Raw genomic sequence first — 13,816 nt, forward strand, 5'->3', positions numbered from 1 at the left:
CTATTCCCGGGATTCTAATGACTCTAATGCAGAGATAATTGAAAAAATCAATTATTTAATCAAAATCGGAATAAAATTCAATAATAAAATAAAACTCTAGAACCTCACATGTAAAATAATTGTTAAAATACTGATTTAAAATTTCATTTAATAAAAATTTTAATGCTAAGAAATTTTAAAAGAGACTAAAACGGTGTCATGTACTATAATTACCACTCACCTGGAACCTCCAAAATAAAAGTTATACTCAATAGAAGAGAGACAATTTCAACTGACAGATTGAATAGTCGAATCTCCTACACACCCAAAATATAAAAGAAAAATATCAAATAATAATAAAATAAAATAACTAATATATATATATATATATATATATATATATATATATATATATATATATATATATATATATAAAACTATTCTGTGTCCCTGTTCGTCCACCAAAAATATGTTCATCCACCCAAATAATATATATATTGGTGGACGAACAGGGACGCAGAATAGTTATATATATATAAGATAATGAAAATATTTGTTGAGAGTATTTGGTATAAAAGGAGGTGATAAACAGGCTTTAAGAGCATAGTTTAGCAGAAAAAGATTATTAGGATATATATATTTCAAGAGTTTCATTAGGTGTAGAATGAGATAAGAGTTATTATTGAACTGGGTTGTTCAAATTACAGATATATATTTAAATTCAAAAATTATATATATAAATAAGCAGGCCATCTAATAAAATATATATTTTTTTAGATAAATATATTAAATTATTGTTAGCTAATTAAAATAAATAAATAAATAAATAGATAAAATATTAGGTTTCCACATACTTTTCCCCTTAAAAGAAATTCAGTACCCAAATTTAAACAGACAAATTCATAACCTGAAGAATTAAATAAGTGAGGATGTTTGGCTCACATTTCAAATTCTGCCTCCCATGTGGCCTCACTACTTGAGTGATTATGTCACAAGACTTTTACCAAAGCCACTTCTTTAGACTGGAGTTTCCTAATTTTTCGATCTAAAATCTTTACTGGTTGTTTCTCATATGACATATCATCTCTAAATTGTATGGTTTGAGGTTGCAAAATATGAGATGGATCTAGTACATACTTCCTAAGTATAGAAATATGGAAAACTGGATGTACATGTGCAAAACCAAGTGGAAGGGCTAAACGGTAAGCAACTGCTCCAATTCTCTCCAAAATTTTAAATGGACCAATAAAACAAGGACTGAGCTTCCCTTTCTTCCCAAACCTCATGATTCCTCTCATAGGTGAAACTCTCAGAAATACATGCTCTCCAACCATAAACTCTACATCTTTACGCTTAGGGTCAGCATAACTTCTCTGTCGACTCTGAGCAGTCAAAACTCTATCACAAATTAGCCGAACCTTCTCTGAAGTTAACTGTATCAACTCTGGTCTAGTAAGCCTTCTTTCTCTAACTTCATCCCAACAAATCGGTGACCTATACTTTCGACCATATAATGCCTCATATGGAGCCATCTCTATACTTGTCTGATAACTGTTATCATAAGCAAACTCTACTAAAGGCAAATGATGATCCCAATAGCCACTAAAATCCATAACACATGCACAAAGCATATCCTCCAATATCTGTATAGTCCTTTCTGACTGTCCATCTGTCTGAGGGTGAAAAGTAGTACTAAAGTCTACTCGTATTCCTAAAGCTTCTTAGAATTTCTTCCAAAATTGAGAAGTAAACTGAGTACCACGATCAGAGACAATGGAAACTAGAACACCATGAAGACTAACATTCTTGTCTATATACAACTGTGCAAGTTTAGCAAAGTCATATGTAGTCTTCACAGGAAGGAAATGAGCAGATTTTGTCAATCTCTCTACTATCACCCAAATTCCATTGTAAACACCTCGTGTACTAGGTAAACCTACAACAAAGTCAATAGTAATGTGCTCCCACTTTCACTCGAGAATAGGTAACGGCTGAAGTATCCTAGATGGTTTCTGATTTTCTGTCTTAACCTGTTAACAAGTCAAATATTTAGCAACAAAGTCTACAACATCCTTCTTCTTGCCACCCCACCAATAATGCTCCCTTAAATCACGGTACATCTTAGTTGAACGTGAGCGTACTGTGTAAGCAGAATGGTGTGCCTCTTCCATGATTTCTCTTCCGAACTCATCATCACTAGGGACACAAAGTCTAGCATCATAACGAAGAACTCCATCATCATCTAACATGAACCCTTGAGCTTGGCCTTGATGGATACTATCTATAATCTTACACAACTCAGAATTCCTCTTCTGAGCAGCCTTAATTTGATAAATCAAGATAGGCCTAATTCGAAAATGTGCTAAGAATGATCCAGCTACGATTTCAAACTCTACTCCCTGATCTAACAACTCATGTAATTCACCAATCAGAGGCCTCCTCTTAGTAGATATGTGAGCTAAACTACCATAAGACTTCTTGCTTAGGGCATTAGCCGCCACATTAGCTTTTTCAGGGTGATACAGCATGGTACAATCATAATTCTTTAGCAATTCTACCCATCTCCTTTGCCTCAGATTAAGATCACATCGGTCAAAGATGTATTTGAGACTTTTATGGTCAGTAAAGATCTCACAAGTCTCACCATACAAATAGTGCGTCTAGATTTTCAAAGCAAAAATTACTACAACCATTTCCAAATCATGAGTTGGATAATTCTGCTCGTGCCTTTTCAACTGACAAGAAGCATATGCAATAACCCATCCATGCTGCATCAAAACACATCCTAAACCAATCCTAGAAGCATCACAATATACTATATAACTCCCTGATTCAGACGGAAGGGCTAACACTGGTTCTGTAGCTAAATGAGTCTTAAGCTCCTGAAAACTTTTTTCATAAGCCTCAGACCGCTGAAATTTCACATTCTTCTGTCTCAACTTAGTTAAAGGTGCTGCAATAGTAGAGAAGACTTGAACAAACCGTCTATAATACCCTGCTAAACTCAAGAAACTACGAATCTCTAACACAGTTGCTGGTTTAGGCCAATGAAGCACTGCCTTAACTTTCTTCTTATCAACACACACCCCATCCTTAGACACTGTATGGCCTAGGAAAGCCACACTATCTAACTAGAACTCACATTTTGAGAACTTGGCATATAGCTTGTGTTCCCATAAGGTCTGAAGGACAATTCTCAAATGCTGCTCATGCTCCTCTTTACTCTTTGAGTACACTAGAATGTCATCGATGAATACTATAATAAATTAATCTAAGAAAGGCTTGAAAACTCTATTAATGAGATCCATAAAAGCGGCTAGAGCATTGGTAAAAGCAAAAGACATTACAAGAAATTCATGGTGTCCATACCTAGTCCTAAAGGTCATATTGAGTATGTCTTCTTTCTTAACCCTCAGTTGATGATACCTAGATCGAAGATCAATCTTGGAAAAACACTTTGCACTTTGAAGTTGGTCAAACAGGTCATCTATGCGTGGAAGAGGATACTTATTACGCACAGTCACCTTATTCAATTGCCTATAATCAATCCACATTCTCAAAGACCCATCCTTCTTCTGCACAAATAACACAGGAGCACCCCATGGAGAAACACTAAGACGAATAAATCCCTTATTTAGTAGGTCCTATAGCTGCTCCTTCAACTCCTTAAGTTCTACGGGTGCCATACGATAAGGTGGCATAGATATGGGCTCAGTTCTAAGAACTAAGTTTATACCAAACTCTACCTCTTGCTCTGGGGGTAAACCTGATAAATCTTTTGGAAACACATTAGGAAACTCCTTAACCACTGCAACATTCTCTAAACCTGCACCTTCTACCTGAACATCTCTAACATAATCTAAATACCCCTTACACCTCTTTCGCAATAATCAGCTAGCACTCACTACTAAGATAAGATTACTAGATGTTATACTGCGATCTCCCTGAAATTGAAATTCTGTCTCCCTAGGAATTTTAAAGAGTACAACTTTATTATGACAATCCAATGAAACACGATAAGTGGATAACCAATCCATGCCTAAAATCATATCAAACTCAAACATAACCAAAGAAATAAGATCTGCAGCTACTTTCCTATCTCTAATGTGAACTATACATCCCCTATACACCATATTAGTGTCTATTGCATTCCCCATAGGTGTTGATACAGATAAAGGATACTCTAACAAAGTAGGTGGTGTGCTAAATCTCATGGAAAAGTATGGAGAAACAAAGGAATGACTAGAACTAGGATCAAACAGTAATCTAGCATCAAATGAGCAAATAGGAAGTGTACCTGTCACTACTACATTAGATACCTGAGCATCCTGTTGAGTCAAAGCAAAAACCCTGGCTTGACCTCTACCACCAGATGTTTGTCCCTGAGTTTGAGCAGATCCTCTACCACCATGACCACGACCACTAGAACACTGACTTTTACCACTATACTGTGAAATTGGCTGAACCTGATAGGGAGTAGAATGTGCTGCCTGACCAGCACCCTGAGTTGTCCCACTAGTAGGACAGTCCTGTCTATGGTGTCCTAGTTGTCCACAACCAAAGCATGCTCCAGTGACCCAATGATAAGTGCCCTTATATGGCTTACCACAATGCTGACAAGGAATGGAAATAAGCCCAGTGCTAATCTGACTATATCGAGCATTCCCTGCATGAATCCTTTACTCACGTCCCTGACCAACTCCAGATTGATGTGCCCTATTACCAACTATAGACTGAGAACCCTGCTTATTACCATGATAAGAGCCCTGATGACTCTGTCCTCTGTTAAACTGATTATCCTGACCATTTTTCTTAAACCGCTTATGCTGCTCACGAGCCCAACGTTCATCATTATACATCTCCATCTGTCTAGCCTAATCAATCGCCTCCTCATGTTTAGGTAGTCGTAAAGGAGCTACACGATCAATTAGCCTGTCTCGTAAGCCCCTTTCAAACCTGTGAGCCTTCTTCTCCTCATTTGGAATCAAGTGTTTACCAAAGTGAGATAATTTGGTAAACTTCATCTCATACTTTGTAATTGTCATGTTGCCTTGCTTCAAGGTTTTAAACTCCAAAGCTATAGCCTCTTGAATACTAGGAGGGAGGAATTGCTCTAAGAATAGAGAGTGAAACTCAGGCTAGAGGATAGAACCTTCGGGTCGCCCATTCTTCTTAGAGATATACCACTCACAAGCAACTCCCTTAAGCTGATTTCCTGCCAACATCACCATTGGAGCACTACTGCAACCCATAGTGTCATAACACCTTTCCATGTCATCTAAAAAATCTAAGGGATCAGCTAATGCATCCTCTCCAATGAACTCCTTTGGTTTTAGCTTAAGAAAGTCTGTAGAGTCAAGAAATCGAGCCCTATCCTGAGCTGGTGCTGAAATAGGGCTAACCACAGGTTGCTGTTATTGAGTTGTAAGGTACTCAGTTATAATATTAATAGCACGATTCACTGCATGCAATCCTGCTGGTAGATCTACCATAGTAACCTGATTAGCTCTAGGTGCTTGAGCTGCAGTAGCTAATTGGAATGGTTGTGCCCCTGTCTTAGAATAGGCGTCTGTTCAGATATCTGATCAGTAGTTTGAGGTAGTACTTCCCTTGTTGGATCAAGGCTTACACCATTAGAACCCTTGGCCCTAGCTCTCCTCTTACGTTTAACAGACCCAGACACCTATTCATTTTAATAAACAAGTATTAAATATGAAAATATGAGCCAAATTAAGATAGGTGAAAAAGTACGAAGGACGCAAATATCTAAAACAATGATAAACTGAAAAGACGTTAAGGATCCTATGCTCCGCAAGTTTACTAGACCTAAACCAGGCTCTGATACCAACTTTGTCACCACTCAAAATTTTATGTTGTGACCAACACATAATTTAAGCATTCTTAAATTATGCAAGCCTTATCAGAATATCTTGAATAAATATATTGTCACTTACTAATCCCAAAAATAGATAAAATCCAAATAAATAAAACACTGAATAAACAACATAAATATCCCATAAGTAAACGGCGGAGTCTCTACAGATTTCAAATAAAAATTTAAACTGTTCAATAAACTAAACTAATTATTAGCCCGAGGAAACATGAATTCGGGCATGCCATGAGAACAAATAAAAAATTTTTCCTCTCTAGAAAATGGACTGAATATTTGGATCAGCTGCAGAATTCTACTGATCTAAAATAGATAACAGACAGAGAAAACGTAGTTTGAGCTAATGCTCAGTGAATGATAATTATAGCATACAATGAAATGGAAACAGGCAGACGCTTGATTAATTTCACAATAAATTTTCAATTCAATAAAATCATGCTCATGCTATCAAAATCATTAATAAAATAATTTCATAAAACATATATATAGAAGAAGTTTATTTAATAAAATTTTATGGTACAGTACACCAGGGTGATTACCCCATATCACTAAAGGCCAGATGGTAAGCACGCTACCAGATATTAGATAACTTCCTCCTCCTTCACAAATATCAATGCAAATGATACTAATGCAAACCATAAAGTGCAATGATATATGATTCAACAATGCAACCTAATACCGTGATAGTCCACACGGTGGGGCCAGATAGCAGATACAGATACTGGTCACAGATACCAATTCAAAACAGAAAATCAAATTGTACAAATCAATCAAAATCCATGAAAAATTTTAGATAGCAAATAATAACCGATAGTGCAATTCCAATAGTTTATTTCAATAATTTCAGAGATTCAATAAGATCAAATCAATCTCAAATAAATTCAATGTAACACATCAATAAATTTTATATTCAGATATCAATCAATATAAAGACATTAAAGGCCTGTTCTCGGGATCCTAATGGTTCTAATGCAGAGATAATTGACAAAATCAATTATTTAATCAAAATTGGAATAAAATTCAATAATAAAATAAAACTCTAGAACCTCACATGTAAAATAATTATTAAAATACTGATTTAAAATTTCATTTAATAATAATTTTTATGCTAAGGAATTTTAAAACGGACTAAAATGGTACTATGTGCTATAACTATCACTCACCTTGAACCTCCAAAATAATAGTTATACTCAATGGAAGAGAGACAATTTCAACTGACAAATTGAATATTCGAATCTTCTACATACTCAAAATATAAAAAAAAATCAAATAATAATAAAATAAAATAACTTATATATATATATATATATATAGAGGGACGAACAAGGACGTTGGGACGCATGGTGAGACGACAACGAAGCCAACTTTATATATATATATATATATATATATATATATATATATATATATAAAAGATGATAAAAATACATGTTGAGAGTATTTGGTGTAAAAGAAGGTGATAAACAGGCTTTGAGAATAAAATTTAGCAGAAAGAGATTATTAGGGTATATATATTTCAAGAGTTCCATTAGGTGTAGAGTAGGATAAAAGTCATTATTGAACTGAATTGTTCAGATTATAGATATATATTTAAATTTAAAAATAATATATATATATATATATATATATATATATATAAAAATAAGCAGACCATCTAATAAAATAATTTTTTTAAAATAAATACATTAAATTATTATTAACTAATTAAAATAAATAAATAGATAAAATATTGGGTTTTCGCAATATGAGAGATATTTAAACGAATATATAATATAGTCTATCTTTATTTCATTCACAAAAATGATGAATTTCGATTCCATCAAAATCAAAGAGTAGGTAAATAAATATCTGGATGCATATTGGGACAAAATGTTACAATCATACACCCGTGTTAGGCTAAGCAAGTGGCTGATTTATTTGGAATTAGCCCTATTAATGAATCTATATGTGTGTTCACATAATTAATTGGCATAATGCACATGTGGCAAATACCCATTTCATCAATCAAATTTAAGTGAATTGGCAATCACATGCTTGGGGAAATTAGGGGGAGGAAACTCATCAAAGTTTTGCTAGTGGGTTTGCCAATAAATTGGAAGCATTTGATTTGAGCCAAGTTATTGTCAATACTGATTAACTCCTTTATAAAATTCACATAATAGTTAACTATTTTGTGAAAGTTATATATTAATAATCAAAATATATAAACGTTAAACCAATATAATGTTATTTAATAAAAAAATTCAAACTGAATATTAGAAATATAGTTTCAATGTATATGATTTTGCCTTTGATTAAATAAGACAATAAATTTTTTTAGAGAGGGAAATTAATTAGACAATTTAATAATTGTAGTATCAAAGTACAACTTTAACCTTTATAATATAGCAGCTCCACTGTCATAAGCTAAAGAAATATAAGTAATATGTTGACCCACTGAGCTATTCCCTTTTGATGCCAACAACCTCCTAGCAATTGCTAGGGATTCAAACCCATAACCTCAATTCTGATACCAATTGTAATATCACGGTGCCAAAAGTTTAAGTTATTAGTAAAGGCATAACTCAACCCTTATAGCGTAGGGGCCCAAGTGCCAAGGGACAAAGGGACCTGGACAGAATGTTAGCTAACTAAGCTATCCCCTCTCAGTGCCAACAATCTCCAAGCAGTTGCCAGGGATTCAAACCTATGACCTTAACTCTAAAACCAATTGTAGGATGGAGTGTTTAAGTTATTAGTAGAAGTGCAATTCTAACTCTTTATGGTATAATAACCTAAATGACATAAATTGAATTGATATGGACAGGATGCCGATCCACTGAATTATTCTACTCAGTGCCAACAAATGTATTTTGAAATTAATTAATGACTTTAAAAATCAAAGGCTTAGGTTGTAATTAAACTTACATAGCAGGAAGAGGAAACTAGAGAAATTTTTATATATATCTAATTTATTATGAATCTAAAATATAAATACATATGATACATCTATAATAGATAAATCCTATTATACCTCTTCTGTTTTAAGTTCATGGTAAATTTGATATAAACAAGAAAAACCTTCAAGCTAAAGTTTTGTTTAAAAATTAGACATTAAATTAGGATCTCATAATCTGCAATTGCAGAATTTTTTTTTTTATCAATTAATCAAGAAAAAATGTATGAAACCATGACGTAGATATATATAAATTGAAAATGCAAAATTTACAAGCGTCCATCCTATGGTTGCATGCCATGAAGCGCAAATTAACTAATAATACTAACTGATAAAAATGACGAAGTCCCTAGCTAGCGATCAATGGTCGACCCTGCATGCATGAGGCCGCCGGTTAATGTTGTAGGGGTAAGTTGTTTGAATTCGATGATTTCTCTTCTGAAGGAAACTTTGCAGTGACATCTTCATCGATAAACCATTATTATTGGGGCTATAAACCGGCAGAGGAGATGCCAATGTTGGCGATACAAGTTGTCCCGACGACGACGAGGAAGACGAAGATCCACTTGAGTTTATTCTCATATTATCCTCCATTGTTCTGCTTGCCAACATCAGAATAGCTCTCGCCTGCAGCTCTGTAACATCGGCAACGCAAACGCTTCCATTGTAGAACATCGTTATCTGCTGCTCTTGTCGTTGTTCTTCATTTGACGCCTCCGTTTGGCGGTGGTGGTCTTGATCGGAGGTGGGAAATAGGCGGAGTTCAAGATTGCAGTTCCTCCTCATCTTTAGTTGATCTGAGAAATTGAAATTTAAAAGGAGAAGTAAAAATATATTGAAGCTTGGATTTAAGAAGAATGAGATCTGGGTGGCATTGGGTATAATTTACCATATATATATATATATATATATATATATATATATATATATATATATATATAGACGTGTGTGTGTGTGTGTGTGTGTGTGTGTGTGTGTGTGAGAACAAGAAGAAGAACCGCGCGCATGTCGCGCGTGTAGCTGTGAAGTGGGGGCCATGGACACATCTAGACACATACACATTTGTAATTTTTCACGTGGAAAAGATGAATTATTAGGTTAACTAATTAGTTATAAATCATTTATATATAACATCTATTAAATCATGTCAGGTTAATATAATAATAATAAATAAATTTATTAATTATTAATTAATAATTCTCTTCAAATTGTAAATGGTTTACAAAGATATCACAAATTAATTTACATTTATTTCATAAATGAAATTAATATATATATATATATATATATAATTTTATTTTTCTTACAACAATAGAGATAATGGAGATTAAAAATTGTCACCGCTGATTTTCTTTTTATTTCTTTCAATTCCTTTGATTTTTATTTTTTATATAAATAAATTATAATTTAATCATCAAGTATTGTCATTATTAACCCTTTTATTATTTTTTAAAGTTTAGTTCAGTCTTTCATCCATTTTTTATTATATATATATCATTATATTTCACTAGTTAAATAAGTCATTCTTTTATCCTCATAATATTCTCTCTTTATCTTGCTCTTCTCAGTAGCTCCAATTCCAACTCCTAAAAAATAAACTCCAAATTTTCAAAATTTTGAATATCCAATTTCAAAAGATTAAAAATAAAAAATATTAATTATTTAAAAAAAATATTAATTAAATGGCCACTAGAAAATAAAAAATAATTTAAAATTAAATTTAATAAATTTTAATTATTAAAATAATAAAATTATTTTTTTAATAATATTTAAAATATTTTTTTTTCCTGAAAAGTGAAAAACAATTTTAGATTTTATAATCTCAATATCAAATAAATAATTTATTTTTAGAATTATAACAGTGATTTTTTGAAACTTAACTTTCGGCTTAACCTTTTTTTTTCACCAAAATGGTTTGTTTTCCTAAATTGTGGATGATGTGATGGTTGCAGACATTTTTTAAATTTCTTTTTTATTTTTATCCTGTAGTGATTTCATTCTCCACATTAACTTATATTCGCAATAAAATAATTTAGAATTAAATAATATATGACGTCTTTAAAATTTATCATAAAATAATGATGGGCGTGGATGCTGCTAAACAGGTAAGGACTAATATGATAAACGAGAGTGAAATTTCATTAATTTTTTTTTTAATGTTTTGGAAAACCAAATAATAATAATAATAATAATAAGTTTGCGGTGCAATGTGTTTTATAATTTCTCCCTATTAAGATGGAGGCTGGAGAGCCTCAGGGAAGCTTCATGGAATTTGGTTGGCAGTAGGGAAGTCATGGCATGGCAGTTTCTGTAAAGCTCTCTTTTTTCTTATGTCCACAAGCTTTCTCTTCCAAATCAACTCATGAAAATTTCAAGGAAATTTCTTTTTGCTTTTTAAATAATTAATAAATTATAATCAACCATAATTTTTCTTAAAAAGTGGTATTATATTTATTTTTTAATTAAAAAAAAAAAAAAGGTTGGCTCAAAACACCTCAAATAAATGTTGCTTGGAAATAACATTGAAGTACAAGTGATATGTATTTTCTTTTGTTTAATTGATGGGATCTACCCATCTGCCTTATTTAATAATATGATACTTTAATGTTTATCACATGGAAATTAAGCGATATCTATAAAAAGAATATATAGCTAGACTTTGAAGGCTTTTGTATGGTTTTATTAAGGAAAGATGATGAGTTGGGCTATTCAGGTATCAATTTAATCCATGGCCTACCATGCATTTTAGGCACTAAAAGAAAGCCCTCTCTCTGGTCTAGGATGAGAAAGGTAATTAACTTCTCTATCTCATGTTTCATTCACGCATGAAATGTGATCAACGTGCTCATTTAAAATATCTAAATCACATGTTTATTTATATAAATTTTCGGACATGGAAAATGACTAAGGAAGGCACCATTAAAGGGATGAGTCTGTAGAGATTGAAAATTCCCGTGAGATTTTTCTCAATTCCTCATCTTATATTCTGCCTTCTCAGTTCTCTTATCCCAATTTCATAGCAAGTCATGTGGCTTTGTGTTGGAATCTAAGAACAAGTTGCCCGAAACGTGAAATCCGTTTAGCGTTTTTTCTATAGTGGGGGCTGAATATTTAATAACTGGAATTGATTGATTGTGAAAAGAATTTAAATTTCAAAGCCATGACTTGATCCCATCTCTAGAAGTTTATTAGCTAATTTAAAGTTATAAATATTTAAAATTTTAAATAATTATGTATTTAATAAAATATTTAAAATTAATTGATAAATAATTAATATGTGTGATAAAAATTAATTTATAAATATATTTATTATTAAATTATTTTTAAAATGATAAATTATATTAACTTGATATTTTATTATAATATTATCAAAATATATTTAATTTGTATTAGAATATCATTTAATTTAAAATTAAATAAATAAATATTTTATTAAAATTAATATAAAATATATGTAAATTATTTATTTAAATTATTATAGGAAAATAAATTTTTTAAAGATAATAGGAGAATAAATGTAATAAGGACATATATATATATATATATATATATATATATATATATATATATATATATATTAGAATTATAAAATTAAATGCGAGTAATACGGAAAAATATTTAATTAAATTAATTTATAAATATTAAAATAAAAAAATTTAAAATTTCTCTCCCTAACCTATTATAAGTTCTGAAAATATTTTTTTTCACATAAAACTTTGAAAATATTTTAAATAAATAAATTAACCTAAGATTATAACTTATAAATTTTTTTGACCTGGTTTATAAGTTAGGCCAAATATCCTCTCCGTCTCTCCAATTTCAACCTATGTACATCAAAGATTAGGCAAGAATTTATTTTCAATTGAACTTAGGATCTGTTTGGTTTAACTGTTGAATACAGCTAATAACTGTTAGTTGATGGTTGTTACTGTTAGCTGATGGCCGATAGCTGATAACTTATTTATATTAAGTGTTTGGTAAAACTATATTTAGTTATTGCTGTTAATATGTGAAATGACTAATAAAGGTATATATTATATAATTTATTTTATTATTAAAATAAATATAAAATTATAAATTTATTATATTATATTATTTATTTTATTATTAAATTAAATATATAATTATTAACCTATTATATTATATCATTCATTTTATTATTAAAATGAGAAAATAATTAAATTTTTTTAAAAAAATTAAATAATTTTAAAAATAAAGATAAAATATAAAATAACTATTATTGTTGATAAAAAAAATTATAATTAATTTTAAATTTTTAAATATAAATAAATATTTTATATTTTATGTTATTAATAAAAAATATTTTAATAAAGTTAAAATGTGTTAATTAAAATATTAAAATTATAAATAAAAAATATAAAAATATTAATAATATTAATTTTTTAATTAAATAAAAAATAATAATATGATTAAAATAAAAAATAAAATCAAATAAGATATCAGTCAATGAGAAATAGCTCTATATATAGAGTTGATACAAACTGCAGATGATGGGTATCATATCAATTACTCATCAGCTATTAGTTTGATTTTTTTAAAATTTATTAAACACTCTATTTCACTTATTTAGATATCTATTAACTATCAATTACACCCGATAAATAAACCAAACACCGCTTTACCAAGACAGTAGCCGAAGCACGACAAGCTAGTGTTCCGGATCACTGCAGCGCAGCCTCTACCGGTCCATTGTAAACGTGGTGGGCTATGGCAAGTTACAAACAGATAAAGAAAATAAGCATAAAGCTTCAACAAATTTGTCCCAATTTGTTCGTGGGCGGCTAAGTGCTAATCGCCACCCACGCCAAAATTGCCCGCAGCCAACCAATAATAGGGGTTTACAACAAGATTACTTCGAATACATTTAAATCAAAATTAATAATTTTATACATTTAAATGTTAATCATGATTCAAAAATAATTATAAATTAAATTTTCGATTTAGATTTCAAGTTGACATAATTAAAATTTAAACTAAATTGAATGAAAGTG

At 30.9% G+C, this 13,816-nt stretch overlaps 1 protein-coding gene across 1 annotated transcript; it reads right to left on the reverse strand.

Annotated features, from left to right (window-relative positions):
• Positions 1-9,029: 9,029 nt before the first annotated feature.
• Positions 9,030-9,681, reverse strand: LOC110672123 (protein TIFY 5A). Its single transcript, XM_021834813.2, has one exon. It carries the CDS (start codon positions 9,588-9,590, stop codon positions 9,165-9,167), a length of 426 nt encoding a protein of 141 aa, XP_021690505.2. The 5' UTR covers positions 9,591-9,681; the 3' UTR covers positions 9,030-9,164.
• Between the last annotated feature and the right edge of the window lie 4,135 nt (positions 9,682-13,816).

The sequence above is a fragment of the Hevea brasiliensis genome, chromosome 15 (genome assembly GCF_030052815.1).
Source record: "Hevea brasiliensis isolate MT/VB/25A 57/8 chromosome 15, ASM3005281v1, whole genome shotgun sequence".
Lineage (NCBI taxonomy): Eukaryota > Viridiplantae > Streptophyta > Magnoliopsida > Malpighiales > Euphorbiaceae > Hevea > Hevea brasiliensis.